General features: G+C 39.7%; 1 protein-coding gene across 1 annotated transcript in view; it reads right to left on the reverse strand.

Annotated features, from left to right (window-relative positions):
* Positions 1-123: 123 nt before the first annotated feature.
* The window catches only part of bmp1a (bone morphogenetic protein 1a), a 69,500-nt gene continuing 50,326 nt past the window's right edge, over positions 124-19,297 (reverse strand). The window contains exons 14-20 of the mRNA XM_057356121.1: positions 15,589-15,749; positions 12,106-12,286; positions 11,892-12,017; positions 9,473-9,600; positions 8,528-8,741; positions 6,825-7,075; positions 124-3,397 (exon numbers count right to left, since the gene is read on the reverse strand). Of these exons, the coding sequence (XP_057212104.1) occupies positions 3,260-3,397; positions 6,825-7,075; positions 8,528-8,741; positions 9,473-9,600; positions 11,892-12,017; positions 12,106-12,286; positions 15,589-15,749 (1,199 nt within the window). The 3' untranslated portion in view covers positions 124-3,259. The remainder of the gene's footprint in view (positions 3,398-6,824; positions 7,076-8,527; positions 8,742-9,472; positions 9,601-11,891; positions 12,018-12,105; positions 12,287-15,588; positions 15,750-19,297) is intronic.

Consider the following 19,297-nt stretch of genomic DNA (forward strand, 5'->3'; position numbering starts at 1 on the left):
ATGTCACTAGGCTATATGACTTATAGACAGTATTAATCTGGCAAAATGGCACGTATTTATACAATGTTAAAAGGCATTGATCAAATAAAAAAACAGCACCTACATTTTCCCACTAGACTTTGTAACGTGCACCATCGTATTAGTCACAGACTTCATATTTGACTTTATTTAGCTTCTCCCATCAATTCTGCTTAATTTTTAATGCTGGAAACGGTAGATAGGCATTAATAATGCACTGTGGTGACCATTCATAATTGATGATCTGTTATATAGCAAATGCGATGCTGATATGTGGTTTATTTGAAAATCCACACAGTCATCAAGATGCACAGGGAAACCAAACTCCATCCTCCTTCGGACAACGTATATGCATTTTCAGCTCAGACCTGAAAACCATTCGAAAAAAAAGATTGCAATTCTATTCATGAGCACTGCGGGGATCTCCACATCTTTACATACAAGTAAATCTTTAAAAGCATTAAAAATGACATGACTTAGCCAAGTGCGTTCATTGTCGGACATATTTTCTTCTAGCATAAACGTACTTTTCTTACATTCGCGAACTAATTGAATTGGCATGTTCAGGCTTTCATTCATCTAATGCATTTCCTGAGTCTACAAGACAAAATGTGACATGAAACATTTCAAAATGAAAATAACATTTTATGAAATAGATGCACTTGTTAACACTATGTGCAATACATAGGTGAAAATTAGCTATACAATATAAATAAATTGCATCTTTTGTCTGCAATTACACATAGCCTTAATTCTCATCGAGTTATCTATGGTTTAGTGTACTTTGAATACATTAATACATATTTACATACATACATATGATAAAATGCATAAACATGTACCAAGTCATGTGGGAATGGCGATCAAAGTGAATTGCTGAGGTAACATTTCAGATTTGTGGTAAAACATTTGACGCTTGCCTTTCCCACTTTCTCCTTAAAACAAACACCCTATTTCAAACAAGAAATAACAGGGGGATTTCAAACATTAATAACGCTGAAGAAAATGTGCTTTGATTAGCAAAATGTTCAAGTGCTCCGCTACTCTAAAGCCCTATGCTAGTATGCATATTCAGATACATTTGAAGAACTAGATTACAAGTTAGTTGATCATTTGCGCAAACGGCGGTACGTCCGTGTTCTCTTGCAGAAATGTATACAGAACAACTTGTCTGGTCAAGAGCACAGCACGCGTGGCTTGAGGTGAAGTAAATCAGTGCTCAGGTCAAAGGCGTTACAGATGAATCGCATAAACCTTAAAACATCCTTTAAAAACCTAAATCCTAAACAATTGAAATCTAGTGTCTTTAAAATGATTCAGTGGGTAAGAACAAGTCGGAACCTGAGATTTAAAAGAGCTTTAGGTAAATCCATAAAGGCAAACAGGTGTGAAACGGTCTCATGAGAGGAAAAGGGTGCCTGAAATGAAAAGGACAAAGTCAACAGCCAGTTCTGCAAGAGAGAGGTAGGAGAGCCGTGATTTCGACTCCATACTTCACTAAATTATCTAACAGAGTAACACCTCGGATCAATGGAACCCCTGTGGATGTTCACTAGCACACAGACACACTATTCAACACTATTCTGTTTTATGATGAAACTGTTTTAAAAACAACTCGGGTAGGTAAACTAGCTTTAGTCAAACTTTAACCGTCTCAACTGACATTAGACATCAGTAGTAAAGGAGTTATTTCAAGAGACTGACCACATGCACGTGTGGCGTAGGGCTCATTTGCAATAGCACCATCCAACCGCTCCACCACACACTGAGGTACAGTATTGATAGAAATGACTCTTTTACATCTGATCAGTTTTGCCTCAGCTGGAGCGACGTGAATCCCACCTGAAGATGTAAAACCCGCTAAAACTAAAATCCTTTTAACATTTTACTACACCACACTGGCCAGAAAAGCTGTGACATTAACAAGTTATACGTAAAGAACATGGATCTTTTGTCAGGGTAGATGGCATGTTTAATGGAATGAAATGCAAATGGATGAACTATTGTCCGTTCAAAGACTTTTACTGTTGTTTTAAAAATCATTATGTTGAAAAAAGGTGAAAACTAGTAATGACCTTGGCTCTGTGATCCAATGTGACACATCACAACGATTGTATTTATATTTCTCAAGGTGGCATCTACCCTGACTACAGATCCATACACCCAGATTTCATTTATGACATGTTGGTTAAAAAGGACCAAGAAGTATAACGTTTTAGTGTCGGACTGCAACCAATAATGAAAAAGAATCAAAAAAGGAAGTTCACACAACAAGTCATTGGAAAACCAGTCTGCTAAAACAAATGATAATTGTGTATTTTAACAATAACTCCTTTCTTCTTTTTAGCTAAAGTAATTAGCAGCAAGAAGACATGGGCCACGTTTTGTTTATTAGACTTTTTTAGCATAATAATTGTGTCTGGAAAATTTCCAAAAATGTGATAATACCAGGCGGGGGAACTTTCGGATTACTGGCCTGGAAATAACTGGTATTACAGATGCTGGTGCCATCACGTTCACAATTTCTTGTTCGTGTCTACGTCCTGCTAACTGTACTACATGCATCTCTTTGACATACAGTGACATGAGCTCAACAACAAACAGGTAACCAGACCAACAAGGCTCTTTATGAACAAACAATGCCTGATAATCATAAGCAGAGATGGACGTTCCCCCACACTGCAGCGGTAATCTTGTTTCAAGGTTGATAAATCTGTGAGGAATGCCCTACTCCACTTTTCAACTCAATCCCACTCTTGTATAGTCGACTGGCTTGATGAAGGTCTGACTGTTAGGTTGTCCTGCAGGAGGTCCTCAGTGTATCTGCGTTTGTCGCTCTCGGCTCATGAAAGAAAAAGGGGGGAGGGGTTCCATGGGGTGATCAACATCCGCCCACCCAACCCACCCTCACGTATCATAATTCCCTTCTTTTTTGCCTGCCTTCCCTAAAGTATCCATCAAACCGAAAACATTCCCCCCTCCACGTGTTGCCCCAAATGTAACAATTAAAAAATAAAAGGTAAAAACAAGGTCTACTGCGGAATGGCTTTACTCCTCACAGTCAGTTGGGGATGCCAGAGCCCCTGTGATCTACTGAGGTGCGGTTGGCGTTCTTGCGGCTGGTCCGTCGAGTCTGGGTGTTCTTGGTGGCCGGGGGGCTCCGAGCGATGGGCGAGACCCTCCCCCTGGGGCCTCTTTGCTTCCCCCTAGGCCCTACACGGCCCCTCCCGGCCACTAGGGGTCACTTCTTACGGGAGTGAAGTGTGTCCTGAAACTTGGTGCTCGTGTAACGCACGTGGAAGCCCTTCTTGTTGATAGTGTCGTCCGAGCGGAATTTGATGACAATGGAGTCACCAGCTGAATAAATCTCCTCCGGAGGCTGGAAACGTAAAAGACGACAAGGTCAAACGTGAACAGGCACATCGGTGTAATGGGAGCTACTTAGTAACTATGTAAATAACAAAGTACAGTTTCAAAGTTAAGTTGCTAAAGGGACGATATTTAAAAATACGTCCTTATATTGAGGAAAAAATATGATTTGTTTTACACAAATGATTTGTTTAAGCCACACCACTACAGTAGTTGTTAAGCCGCGGTCACGCTTGACTTTTTGTTACATTGACTTCCAGTCATACGAATGCTAATGCATCAGACCGGAAACGCAAGCCCATCCGAAGATATTTCGCATTTGCTGCATAGCGAAGTTTAAGTTTGGTGAACTCTGACCTGCAAATTCGCGTCACACGTGAGTTCGTGGGACTAATAGAAGATCAAAACGTCACAGCGTGACCTCTCGGAACAGAATTGTAAAATATGGAGAATCGCTCCCGCCCATTTTCGCAGCACCGTCCAAATGAATTTTGCATGCTCAAAGTCAAGTCTGACCACGGCATTAGAAAAGCTGCACTTTAAAGCACTATTTTCAGTAACTTACACTCCAAAACACTGAATGGAAATGTTTCTATAACAATATCATTACTTAGCATTTATAATTATTTAGTATGTGTATTATTTTCATTTTAGCGCACTTTTGTTCCATCAGGCTTCTGACTTGTTCATGTCAGCCCTTGTATTTACCTGTGTGAGCAATAATTTTAATCCAACAGTTTTTAAGTCAAAATTTGCACTTAATTCATGAACGTTATGCCACTCTCGGCTTTGGCTGTCTGTAGTGTTGGTTAAGTTCTGATTGTTGGATTAGATTCAACTTGCACGCATCAGAAGAATGTTGCCTCCAGGAACAATAAATTAACGAGTTTGTAAAAGTCTCTAACTAATAAAAAATCTAGACAGCTGCACCTGGCACAAAGGTTGTTTCAGAAAGTTTAATTTATTAACTAATTTATCTTATTTCTGCAGAAATTTAGATACGCATGCATCCCAGAATGCACTGCACCAAACAGTGAAAACTGAAATGTCAATGTAAAGCTGCAATCCACCTCAATATCGCCATCTCTGTTTGTAACATAAAATAGCAGATTACCCTACGTACTTGCACACATGTTAAAGTTAAATGACGTCAAACTGACATTCCCAGCAAAATGTGCTTCAAACCAAAACAAGTTATGTATTGCGACTTATTTGAATATAATTCAGAAACATTAAATAGCATCCATCTAAAGCAATTTAGTTCAATACATGAACATTTTATTGTGCTAATTACAATCGTTATCTTGGCAACATGCTAACGACATTCCAGTGAATTTTCGCGCCTTAGTCAAACCAAAGCCTGTTTATGGAAGTCGTGTCACTAGGTGGCCATGTTTGCAACGCCTTCAGCTATTTCAGCTATAGCAAGACAACAGTCCTATCTTCTTGAATCGGGGAAAGCAGATATTTCTTAAACGCTGGCAAAAAAACTATTAAATAGCATATTTAGTAATTAAACCTGACATCAACTGTACCATAAATCTCGTTCCAAAGCTTAAATTCCACTAAAAATCACCTTTTCAAGGCCGTTTCAGTTACTGCACAAGCTGGCAAGTGCCTTACAAGACTCTGTGTAGAGCCCTTATTGTATTATTATTATTTTTTAAAACTGTTTTGGGACGGATTCCATTGTGCAGTGAACAGCGCAAAACAAGATTGTAATTTAATTTTGACAGAGTGTGTGACTCTTCTCCGACCAAAACTAAATGGGTTATTTTGGGCTGTGACAGCCTAATGGCACAGTACGTTAAAGCCAATGTTGCTCCAGGGAGACATTCCCTGTTGTTAGTGAATTGTCAAATGCTTTGGATTAAAAGCATACTCTAAATGGCGCGTAACCAAAACATGATTGAGACAAATGTATAGTGTCTAACATCTCTGTTTACATTAAATCTTTTGGTCAATAAACAGATTTCACCTGACAGCAGAACAAATACCAGACATCAACATCTGATCTGAGGTCTCATCTGAAGTCATACGCTTCTTCTTATTTAACAAAAGTAACTGAAATCATACTGTCTGGAGCTCATATGCAGCCCAAATTATCCTCTCACTAGAAACTAGATTTTTACATTTGCACCATGCAAAATCACCAGCTCAATTCACACTTGTGGGTGATTGCCAAGGTATTGCACTGTGGTTGCTAAGGTGTTTTTTTCGAACACTGCTAGTTTTGGGTGGTTGCAAAATTTGAGTATGTTTACAGGCTGAATTCAAAAGAGCCCATTCGCAAGACATTCTGCTCCCTAGATGGCTCAGATTCCCCCTTCAATATGAATCTATGAGTTTTTTTGTGATTCAAGGTATCATTTACAGTATGAGAGTAGCACACAATAATAGTTATTGCAAAGGTTGGAGTTAGGGGTTTGCTCGACTCGGCGGGGTAATCACATACAGTATTCTGGTTGGGCAGATATATAATCATAGTTCACTATAGGGGTGGGCGGAATGACCAAAAATCTGTTTCACGGAATGATTAGTTTTATTTCACGGTAACTATATATTTCACGGAACAATCTCTTATTTTAGTTCACTATTTTAGAATCCCTAGTTCACTATATGCATCGTTTTTACATTTCTCTGTCATTACATTGACAGATTATTTGATTATTTAAAAGAAAATACAGATAAGTATTTCATAATAAGTACTTTATTTTTAATTATTTTAATTGTCAGCTGGATATTTTTTGGATGTGCGCAAGAAGAATCTGGGGGGCAAATTCCCCCCTAGACCTGGCCCTGGTCTTAAACACCAGGCAGCTCATAAAAATTGAATGATTCTAATGTTTTGTCATTCAAGTCACTTAATAAAATGCTAGTTTCGTAGAGCTGGTTGCCAGGAAATTTTTTTATCATTTAAATATTGAACAATTGAACATTTTCTTCTAAACATTTCAATGGTGTGTGCAAAAACAATGAATCCATACAAACAAGATCATTCAAGTAAAGTGGAAATAAGCTGTTGTTGCTAATGTATCCACGGTTAATTAAACTAAATTGTTAAAACCATAAATATGCAATACACCATATAATGCCTACAACATTCTAAGTCTTTTAAAACCACGTGAAAACAAAAACAACTTAAAACTCAAATCTCATGCATAATGCCCACTTTGGCATCATGATGCTGAACACCACTGGTTCTCATGTGGCTTAATGTCACATGTTTTAATATGTGGAAGAGCAAATTTGATATAAGTCAAATTAGAAGATGTGAATTAGAAGATTTTCGTCAAATAATGACTTGAATTTTATGTTTATTCAAAGAACTTCCACAGAAAAAAGTAACCTTTTTGTGTTTTGAACAATATGGGGGAGTAATGGTGTAAGATAGCAAGTAGCAAAATCTATAAAACAGTGAATCTGTAAAGCCTTACCCCTGATCCACAGTAGCGTCCCAGTCTGGGAGACTTGACATCGGCCCCGTCAAACAGCTCCATGTAATCATAGCCACAATCAGCCTCTTCTTCAATTTCAAAGGTCTGGAAGATGAGCTCCACTCCATAGCCCTTCTCTGCTGAGATCACCCACTGGCAGTCGGACGCTCCAGGGTAGTTATTATCGCCAAACTGGGCGTGGGAGTAAAGGTCTTTAGTTTTGACCTCCGCTTTCAAACGGCCTCCACACTCTGGAAAAGAGAGGAAATGACATGTTGGGAGGTAATTCACTTATCATTGACTGACACTATGACGATCACGTCAGGGCCAAGCTTCAGACACGCCCTCCGTCAAGTGTTAACGCTGACGCCCCGTGTGATCGGAGCATTAGAACCTGATGTTCCAAATATGGTAAGAGGCGTTACATTTCTGTCACACGTTTGCAGTATTCGACCAATCACTACGCACCGGTTAACTGGCCAATCATAGCACACCTCGCTTTTCAGAGCGATGAGCTTTGTAAAAAATCTGTGCGTTTCAGAGAGGCGGGGCAAAGAGGAGATACAAACATGCACGGTATTTGGGAAATACAGCGTTTTTGAACCTTAAATCGTGTATGCACATTGCATTACATCTAAAACAAATCATAATATTCGTTTTAGCCGTGTCATATGACCTCTTTAAGTTACATGGAATGGTAAAACCGTTGATAAGTATCTGCTTTCCAGAAGTGTGGTTCAAGAAAGACGGATGGCATTCTGTTATCTGATGACATTCATACATTTTTAAGTGCAAAACATTTTGGGGCCAATGTTCACAGTCATCATTTGAGTTACAGTATATATAATATGTTTTATATATTGTATAATCTGTAGAAATGTTCAGATAACAATTCCAACAATCCTGACTCAATAATAAAGATCATATGGTGTGTTTTTTTACGGACTTGCTTGTAAACAGTCAACAGTTAATGAACTATATTGGTTAGGAAAACAATTGTTTATAATGAGTATAACCATATATTGAGGGTATGTGTTGTACATTCATGCATTTCATTATATTGCTGTTGATAGTGTTTATAAAAAGTATTCGATTTGATGATCATTAAACATTAAAGTACCACATGTAAGTATGAATGTATAAGGGATAATGTACAGGCAGCCGGTTGTTATAGCAGAAATAAGCCCCGACAGTGTTATCAGGACCCGACGCTTATTAGACGGCTACTTGCCACACGAGAAAAGAAACTGGACATGAAATGTGAATTTGAAATATTTTATTAGCTCACTTTTACCGAATGTTGACCTTCCACGAGGAAAAGCCGTTTACTTTTAAGGTAAGAAACGACGTTCAAATGTCACGAACAGGCAATTTGGTTGAATCGTTTGTAAATATAATGTCATATGTGTTATTAAAAGACATATTTATATTTAATTTGACAAAAAAAACTGTCAAAATGATTTGTTGTATCTGGGTAGGCGTGTGTTATTAGTTTTGAGAGGTTGTTATCTGGGAATAACGCACCTGCAAATGTCGCGACTGGCCAATCAGAATCAAGCATTTCGACGAGCCGTGTAATAAAGTGATTTAACCATATCATATTATTATGCAATTAAGTAATTCATGACTTTGGCTATTGCTAATGTACTTACAATAACAATTCCAGTTTTACTAGTAAATATATTTAAGACGTGACTGCTCACCTGCAGTATGGGATGCCTCGAAGCCTTTCTTCTGCACCGAGTTATCAGAGAAGAACCGTATGAACATCTTGTTGCCATTGGATAAGATTGGTGGAGGTTTCTTTGTGCCGCAGTAGCGGCCCAGACTGGGCGCCTTCCCATCCCGACCGTCGTAAATCTCAATGTGGTCATAAGCACATTCTAAATGTGGCTCCATGTCGATTTCATTGAATGCCTGAAAGAAAGGTCCAAGTTTGAACCGCACACAAAATATCACATTATTCAGAGGTACACCTATTATTAGTACAACCTCCTGTAACGATAAATAAACAGGTAAACATCAGACGTTGAAGAACTTAAATCGACACAAAGTTGAAAATTGAGTTTTTTAAATCCCAGTTTTTATTAATGAAATGCACAATGGTCCTCGTATACCTTACTCACTATACAAATCGATTGGAGAAATATTAAATTCTGCATATGTATTTTCTTTTTTTTGTTATACTTTCCAGATCTGCAATGTGAAGTTTTAAAAAGCCTAGTCATGCAAAAGCAAGACGTTTTCTCATAAGAGACGTGCAATTCAACATTTCACACGCAACACACAAATAGCTCTCCGTGAGATGTTTAGTTAACACCTAGAGTTTGTTGTTGTCATTTTTCTAAACCAAAAATGGTCCATAGCACAAATAAAAATTGTATTTGTATCATTGTAAATTGTATCAGCTACTCTCTCATCCCAGTGTATTTTGGGATTATCATATCCACAAATATGTACTGTATACCTACAGTAATGTTGATTTATAATTTGAAGGCTCCTTACCGTCTAAAACATAAATATGCCTTCAAATGTGGGCAGTTCGCTTTAGGTTTACATTTTGTAAGAATGTAAGGACTTGCCTAGATATGATTTTTGTATTACAGTGAATATGGACAGATAGAGATGGTTGAGTGAATATTACATACTATTTTAATCCGATGTCCTGGAGTAGTGGAGAGGGCCCAGGTGCAGGCCTTCTTACTGGGGTATTTATCTGGCCAGTTGGGGCTGGTGATGGTCCCACTCACACTGTTCACAACGTGATCACAGCCGGCTGCAAGAGACACCTCTGACAGTCAATAACACGTGACATCCAGAGCTCCCAAACAGCACTCTCATCATATGAGCAATGTACTCTAAACGCTGAAAATCACTCCGACACACAGACCCCCGCATTTCCAAACCCTTTCATGCACTCATTCTCTCTCATTTCATCTTGCTCTTTTCTCTCTACCGCTGCCTCGATCTTTCTATTTCTGCCTACGACGGGAAGACGATCTCTAAAAATATCCAGACGCTAGTTAGTGTCAGCGAGCTGAAATCGATGGCGAAGCTTTCTGAGCTGTCTTGAGCTAAAAGGTTAAATAAAACAAGCGGACTGCTGATGCATAGGCTACTCAGACAGTACCACAAAGCAGAGACCCTTCAGACATGAAGTAATTCTGCAGGATTTTTTGAAGAAAACTAAACCAAATTTCTTAAGGATTAAGTCACCTTCTGGAATTTCGACACGTTTCCCATTCCAATATTTGGCTACTAAGCCAAGCATGTGTGGTTTTGTCCTCATTTTAAAACCGCTCGTATCAGAACTGAAATCTGATGGGAAGAGCCACGTTTGAAGCAGATATTTTCTAGCTCATCTTTGAGAGTTGGACTCTATAATATAACATAATATATAATGTCGATAGACGGTTTGAGCAGCAACAACATAAACAAACGTTATGTGGCCCAAACTTAACTTCCAGTAGAGCTCTGCAAAGAATCTATAACTGTTAAGTAGTTTTAATGTAATTTAATACAATTAATGTACAAAAAAAATTAATATAAATTAAATATAAAATAAATTGTTATATTATAACCAAACAGACCGGAAGTTAACTTTACGTCAGGCACGTGCGTTTGATTAATCCGTCTATATGTGTGTACATATGATTATGTTTTTCAAATTTTATATTACTTCATATAGTAATAGCTTTCTTTATTCTATGTGTTCAACGTGTTTTTTTTTCTTTTTTCTTGCTTTGATGCAATGCAGTTTGCAAAAAGCGCTTTAAAAATAAATCTGACTTGATGTATTTTATCTATGAACACACACTTAGGCCATGTTCACACTTGACTTCTTTTTTTGGCAAGAAAAAGTTGACAATGGCGCTTTTTTAGTAATAAAAAATGCTTGCAGCTTTGTGGTTACAAATAGTAGCCGGCAACGTTCAAAGGCAGCTTAGAGAGACAGGCTTCATAGGCAGCGTAACGGAAGTTCCTATTTTGAATTATAAACAGAGAGTGTCTTAGTAATTACCAATCACATATTTAAAAACTACAATACTCATTTCTCGCTGGAAATGCAATCAGAAGTTATTGAAAGTGAAAATTAAACTTGTATTTATACAAAACTATGCTCCTACGGGCGTTTTGGCTGCCATTTAATTTTTTCGAGCTTGAAGCTTTCTCGACCAATCACGTTCCTCGCATGTTGTTATGGAAACAACAGGTCTCTGTCATGGTGCATGACGTAGGGCTTTTTTTTCTGAAAAGTTTTGAGCTCTGAGCTGCAGAAAAAGACGCTGGCGTTTAAAAAAGCTCTCAGGACTTTTTTGAAAACACGGTTTGCTCCATAGGATTATAATGTAAAGCGGACGCTAGCAGCTTCAAAAAAGAAGTCAAGTGTGAACACGGCCTAAGTCACCCTCATGTTACCCAAACCCATATGGTGATTTTTGTAGAATACGAAAGCAGTTTTGAAAACATTTAGTTCTTTTCCATACCATTACATACTAGTATGACATAGTAATAATAAAAAGTACATTACTTCACATTTAGGTATTTAGCAGACGCTTTTATCCAAAGCAACTTTAAAGCGATATAGGTAAGCAATAATACGAGAAGTGCTATACCAAGTTAATAGTGATATATATATATATATATATATATATATATATATGTTCACAGTGATCAATACTCATTTATTGTGCATCTTAAAAGCATCATAATAAGTAGTCTACATATCTCATGTGTAAGTGTTCTGAAGCTTTGTGTAAGTAATATTTAAGCCATTATCCATGATAACAATAGCCAGGATGAGTTTCCCTTCTTCCACAGCTCGTAAATCTCATCTGTGCTTACGTTCGATTCAAATATGATTTTTAGTGAATAAGAAATGAAATTCCAGTCATCTCACACAAACCTATTATTTGACTCCAGCAGTTATGGAGCTTGACATCTACGGTCACTTTCAGCTGCTATTTTTTGTTTTCCAATAAAAAATAACAGCACAACATTTAGAAAGACAAGATGGTGAGTAAAGCCCAAAATTCAGGTTTGGGGTGACAACTAGAGATTTCTCACCTTCCTTGCAGTCATGTTTATTCTCATGCAGTATGAAGCCACTTCGGCACTGACAACTGTAGCTGCCAAAAGTATTGACACATTCGTGCTGACAACCGCCGTTCTCCTTTGAGCACTCGTCTTTATCTGAGAGAGAGCGGCAGATTTCGGTAAAAACACACATCACCACATCATGTCGCTATACCCAATTACACATGCACACGCAGCCACTCACCTGAGAAGAACTGGGCCTTGAAGCCCTTCTTGGAGACAGTGTTGTCAGACTTAAACTCAATGCGCATGTTGTTGTATTGAGAGGTGATGGCCTCTGGTTTCTCGGCTCCGCAGAACTTCCCGTGCAGCCTGGCGTCAGCAGACAAGCCGCTCCTCACCTCAACAAAATCATACTTGCACACCTACACGGAGAAGAGTAAACTTGAGTCAGTATGTACAACTTGAAGGTAGGGTTCAGTCGACATGAACCTACTCTTTATTGTTTTTAATGCACTTTCCTGGTCATAATAAGGAAACTGACATTTCTAGGACATCATTGACTACCATACTATGGAAAATTATCTTTTTTTTGTTGTTGTTCGGTTGAACACAAAATGAGATATTTTGAAGAATTTAGGAAAGTCTTTGACTACCCTTTATTACTATTACTATTTTTCCTATATTAAATTTTTCCTACTATAGTAGTCAATGATGCTAACATCAGAAATACACTGCAAAAAATGACTTTCTTACTTAGTCTTTTTTTCTTGTTTTCCAGTAAAAATGTCTAAACATTCTTGAATCAAGAAGCATTTTCTTGATGAGCAAACTGACCTAATAAAATAAGTCTTGTTTTTAGTCAAAAAAATATGAAATTTCAGTGAATTTGTGCTTAAAACAAGCAAAAAATCTGCCAATGGGGTAAGAAAAATAATCTTGAATTGAGTGAAAAAGGTAAACCTTATTTCAAGATTATTTTTCTTAACCCATTGGCAGATTTTTTTTGCTTGTTTTAAGCACAAATTCACTGAAATTTCATATTTTTTTGACTAAAAACTAGACTTATTTTCTTAGGTCATTTTGCTCATCAAGAAAATGCATCTTGATTCAAGAATGTTTAGACATTTTTACTGGAAAACAAGAAAAAAAGACTAAGTAAGGAAGTCATTTTTTGCAGTTTATCTTTCTTTGTGTTCAACACAACAAATACATTTCTACATGTTTGGAACAACTTGGGGGGATAGGGGGAGTAATTCATGATTTTCATTTTTGGGTGGAGTATCCCTTTAATTTTGAAAATAAGACGCCATTTTGAGCACAAAATAACACTCAACAAAATGTTCCAATGACGATCCCAGCTTTTCAGAATAAATACATACGTCGCCTGGTTTTAGTCTATAACAACACAAACAAGACCTTGGCAATACTTTCATCATGGTTGGTATGCCAGCTGTAGTTCTCTGGAATGAAATTTGGCAATGCACAACTAAACGCAGCTGAACACAGCTAAAGGCTATTTACACCTTTCACTGTTAAACCGGCGTGTTAATTGACAGGCAATTTATTTAGCAAGCAATTTTATATCAAGCTAGTAATTCAGAACACAATCTCTTAACTGCTTATTAAAGCTTGCATCTGCTAAAAAACACAATTTTTAGTACGTTCTCCGATTCGACAGACTAATGGCTATTTTAAAGTCCAGGCAAAGCCAATTTGCTGAACTACTCGTGATTAGTGCATTTCATTCATATTCTGCCAAAATGTGATTATGCCGCTGCTATATTATGACTCAATATATTATCATTTCTGTTTAAATGAAATAAACACGCCTGAAATGTGTATTAATGGCAGGACAGTGTTGTGTCAGACCTGTGTTAAGAAAAAGAAGGATTTGTTTTGATGCTATGCGTCATCTCAATAGATGGAGGTAGAAAACTGTCATGGCTCTGCTTCATTTAGTCATGTCTTTCTTGGTCCTGTAGCAGAGCCATGGCAGGGCCTTTGGTTATGTGTGGAGAGAAACACATTATTGTCATTTGACAATAATATGCGTTCTCTCCAGTGTCTCGTCTCTGTTCCCGCCATCTCGTTTCCTTGTTATCCTTCCCTGAGTGTTTTATTACCCACACCTGCCCCGTGTCGTTATCCCTCGTTTGTCTCTCCCTATTTATACCCTCATGTTTCTTTGTCTTGTGCTGTTGGATTGTTCAATATTACGTGTTGTGTATGCAGTTCGTCGTGTTGGTTCTACGTCCTCTGTCTGTGGTTCCCGTGAGTTTCTCGTCCTGTTCCTGCCTGGTCTTGCCTGTTAGTCTTCGTGTTATTTAGTTCTCGTTTTTTCCCCCTTGAGGGATGTTTTTGTGTTTATCTTTTATACAGTATATTCTTAGTTCAGTTTTCCCCGTCGTGGGTGTTTTGTTTTGGTACCTTTGTTATTTGTAAATAAAGTATTCTTGTTAACCCCATCATTGCCATTGCCTGCCTGCATTTGGGTTCTCTTGCACCTCATCCGTGACAGAATCCAACAGCCACTACGAACCCAGTAGGCAGCATGGGCACGAGAAGGTCCCACCAGGCTCGCCTCCTCTGCGGCATTCGTCAGGGGAACGATGACATCGAGGACTATCTGTATAGGTTCCTGGATGCCGCAGAGGAGGATGTCTTCGGGGAGGAGGAGGTGGCGGTGCTTTTTAACACCGGTCTCAGGGACCCCCTGTCGCGGGCGGAGATGCGGTCGTTGAGACCGCTGGACTTCGATGTCGTGTGGCAGTACGTCATGAACCGACCGGAGTCCAGGGTCTCAACAAGTCACTACCACCCATCTCCGCTGGCCGCCATACAGGAGGGTCAGACCCTGCAGATCGGGGTTTTAGGCATTGCCACACCGCTCTCCTCAACCCCTGCAGCCTCGCCACCAGTAAGCCTAGGTGGCAAGCGGGGGAGACGTGAGTCCTGGGGAACCACCTCCGAGGAGTCCCAGCCGGAGCCAGCCGTTCCGTATACCTCCTTCCATCACCCGACCACCAGCCGGGTGGCTAGGCGGAAGAAGAAGAGGCAACGGCGGGCAGCGTGGACTCCTATCCGGCCAGTGCAGCCGGCGTCCCGGCCGGTGCAGCCGGCGTCCAGTCCGGTGGTGCAGCCGGCGTCCAGTCCGGTGGTGCTGCCGGCGTCCAGTCCGGTGGTGCTGCCGGCGTCCAGTCCGGTGCAGCCGGCGTCCAGTCCGGTGCAGCCGGCGTCCAGTCTTGTGTCCAGTCTTTTGTCTAGTCATGTGTCCAGGCCGATGATCCAGCCGGCGTCCAGTCCGGTGATCCAGCCGGCGTCCCAGCCGGTGATCCAGCCGGCGTCCCAGCCGGTGATCCAGCCGGTGATCCAGCCGGCGTCAAGCCCTGTCCAGCCGGCCTTCCAGCCGGTTCCCAGTCCGGCAGCCAAGCTGATCCCTGGGAAAACCTCAGGGCCAAAGACTGTTCCCTCCAGGACTCCCCCTAAGTCCCCCAGGACTCCCCCAGGTTCTCTTGCACCTCATTCGTGACAGAAAACCCTTTGTTTTACCAGCACGTTCATTACATGACCGTACAAAAGTGACGTAAGCCATCAGTACTTCATGAGTGAGAAAGAAACGAATGCGATTTGCCGGTTGCCAAAACGCTGTGGCGATTTACACCAATTGAACAGAAAGTGGACCAGACAAACCCACCCCACTCTGAGGCAAAAACCTAGTGCTCACATCGTTCCCCTCGGTCTCGAATACATCGAACAGGAGGGTGATGCGGTACTGCGTGGGCGCCACTAGCTGCCAGATACAGTTCTTGTTGGGTGGATACTCCTTGGGCCAGCCTGGGCTGGTGATTGATCCATTCAGCTTGGTGATAAAACCGCCACAGGCAGCTAGAAAACAGAAAAACAAGAAAACTAATTAGATTTATGGTGAAAAGCAATTGTAATGGATTGGTGATCTATGGCAGCTTAAAGGAACGTGATGAGTTCAATACAAGCTCTATCGACTGCATGCTGTCAATAACCACTGGAAATAATATTGAATCCTATTTCAGTTTGTAAAAACAAACCAAAAACACATTCTTACGGCAATTCATAACTATCTTTCGACATTTGCTAATTCATGTCAATTTGTACTGTTTTATTGGTACATTGGTAAGATCTGCTTTTGCGCCAGTGACGGTTAGGTTTGGGGTGGCACTTCGTAATTGCTTTCTAAAAATCTGACATTTTTGATAAATTCAAACCAGATTATGTGTCCCATGTATCCCTCGTAAAATAGTTACAAAATCCCTTGCCATCATGCTGATAGCAGTTTATATAACACTCCTTTTCACACAGAATAATCTATGGGCGTTAAAGGTGCTGTGTGTAATATTTAGAAGAATCTACTATTTTCTACTGACAGAAATGCAATGTAATATACATAACTATGTCTTCAGAAAGACCTTACATAATGGACCGTTATGTTTTTATTACCTTAGAGTGTTTCCCACAGGATTTTGACAGACTTGTGGTGCTGGCGACGTCACAAACTAATTAGCATATTTGTGACATCATCACTTCGTGTTTGCGTCATGTTAGTGTTAGCACTTGATATCTGTTTTTCTTCTACTCTCTGTGCTTGTCACATTATACTGCATTTTACAACTGAATGCCACCAGCAGTCACTTTAACTGCTGCTAAAATCCTGATATATTAACGCAACATCATCGGACAAAATCACAATACAGCACATCTCCATTATAGAGCGGCTATATGCTGTTTGCCCTTTCTCCACAATGTGTTGCTGTATTATGAACGCTTCTTTGATTTTAAATGCAAGTGCCAGTTAAATACACTACACGGAGCTAACTACACTCGCGGACGAGAGGCAGTTTATCTACTAGATACAGTCATTATCCCGGATAGATAAAACATTACAAACTGTGATGCCAAATATACTTGGGCGGCCATTAATATACCTGGGTGGACCGCCCAAGTAAGTGCATTGTATGGGAAACGCTGTACACACACCATGGGTCCCCTTGAAAGGAAATTTCGCCATGTTGTTTCTACAGTAGCCCTAAATGGACGTGTTTCGTAAATACTTTATCTCCTCCAGCAACGAAGTGAAAACGTGAACACATCTTTGTCCTTTGAGAGCCACCGTAGTGCTTTGAAAGAGAGGGGTGGAGAGATCCATTGGTTGCAATTCGCACTCTCACCACCAGATGCCGCTAAAATCAGCACAAAAAGCTCCTTTACCAAAAAGCTTAAAATGTTTGCGCTTACACTCCAGAATGCCTTGCGTCATAGGCGTCTATGTGCACTACTGTAGATGATGGACAAAAGTACTGATGAACCACGGCAGTAGATTTTAAAATTAACTTTTTTCGTCCCTGCCAGCCGTCTCGTTTATATGTGACGTCTTTAAGGTACGGTAGCACAAACAACATGTTTACATAATTTTAAGGGTCAGACAGTGCAGAAAACGGTCATGAAAAATGATTGATTTCGGTGCAGGAAACCTTTTCTAATATCATTACCTCTGGGAAAATACAAGACAAATATGCAACAAAAACATGCAAAACAAACGAATACGGCATATTTAAAGAGTGCTTCTTATCAGAAGACTGGTACAAAGAATTTAAAACAACAACTGGAGACACACATATATACAGTATATGTTCAGATACATGGCATCATGGATTATATTAAATACCAACAGATAAAAAAAGCTCTGCTAGAAATCTTATAATGGGTCGTAGTTAGATCTTCCATCAGCACACTGGTTCAAAACAAACATCCAAATCAACAAAAAAATAACTCAATGAGCACAAAATCAAGATCCTGCCATAGCCATCCCAGTTCCCTGACCTGAACACTATAGAAAATGAGTGGGATGAACTGAAGAAGTGGCAGCACCAATATTTGAAGGATCTGGAGAAATTCTGTATGGAGGAATAGTCTAAGATCACTTGTCATGTATTCTTCAACCTCATCGGACATTATAAGAGAAGACTCGGATCTGTTTTTCTTGCAAATGAAGGTAGCAAATGAATTAAATGAAGGGGGGCTAATAATTGTGGCCAGTGTGTATTAGAGAAAAACATTTATTTCATAATGTGATTTCCCCCTACTTTAAATTGTTTTACTACAATGAAACATTGGATTTTTGTGATTTTTTTTAATAAAAGATCAAAAGGAGAAACAATGCAGATTTATTTTCACAGCATTCTTTGCTCATATTTACCAAGGGGGCTAATATTTTTGTCCCCAACTGTATATATATATAAATATACACATTTCATAAACAGCACACAAGACTACAAAGCATACGTCAAGCTGACCAGAGCTGTGGTTTTGTCTAAATTGGCATATGCTACACATAAAAACATCAGGAACGGGCCTGTTTTAATTAAAACACACAAAGAACAACCTCAGCCTTTACATCTCAGAAAACATAAAGCGGAAAGGCAGAGTAGTTTAGTTAAGTGCGGTATGATCCAAATGAACGGACGGATCCCCTACAGCGATTTCCACCAAACACATGCACTTGGGGAAAGATGTTTCCATGGCTACCACCATGCCACTTAAACGCCTTTGGAAAACCAGCGCCTTGAAGTTTTAGCTTTGTGCACATTTAAGCTCCATCTTTCTCTGTTCGCCCAATGATTCCATTCTACAGTACACAGTCTGCTCTGTGACAAAGAAAGAAACAGCTATTATCATAATGTTGGATTTTCTGCTGATCCGAGTCACCCAGAAGCCACGTTTGGCCAATTTTTCGTTTTATCTAACGGAGAATCATTTACCAATCTGTCTGTCACGATCAGAGCCGTTGAGTCATTCGGAGCGCATGTCTGAACACAGACAGATTTTTTGCTCAATATAGCTGCAGGGTACGTGCTGTCCTCGCATCTGATTTACGGATCTAGATACAAGCCCACACTACAGTGAGAGACGTCGGATGTTAGACAACACTCACGATGCTTTGACCCAATACTTGTGTTGTGCATGCCTGTGCTTTGTTCGGGAAGAATACTTTTATAAACAGAGCCAAACTTCCTGACAGTTTCTGACAACAGAGGGACGCTCTGTAATTGCTGTGCAGAGGATGGCAAACCTGATGTCAATGCGAGGAAGGTGCTCATAACTCGCTGGCAGCCTCAAGGCAATAGCACAAAACGCGCGATGTTGGCGCAGAGCGAGCAGTTTTAATAAAGAGGATGCAGTAGCACAAAGTGTGCACTAGAGGCAGAAGGCTGCCTTTTCTTCAAAGATGAAGAGTGTCATGCTACATGTCGTAGATGTTGAAATATTTTCTTAATATGCAAAGCAAGAACAATTGTAACGTTTTTTAAAGTTCACCCAAAAACGAAAATTCTTCATCATTTACTCACCTTCCTAACCTATTTGACTTACTTGCTTCTGAGGAACACACTAAAGTAAATTTT

Source organism: Triplophysa rosa, linkage group LG17 (assembly GCF_024868665.1).
Source record: "Triplophysa rosa linkage group LG17, Trosa_1v2, whole genome shotgun sequence".
Taxonomy (NCBI): Eukaryota; Metazoa; Chordata; class Actinopteri; order Cypriniformes; family Nemacheilidae; genus Triplophysa; species Triplophysa rosa.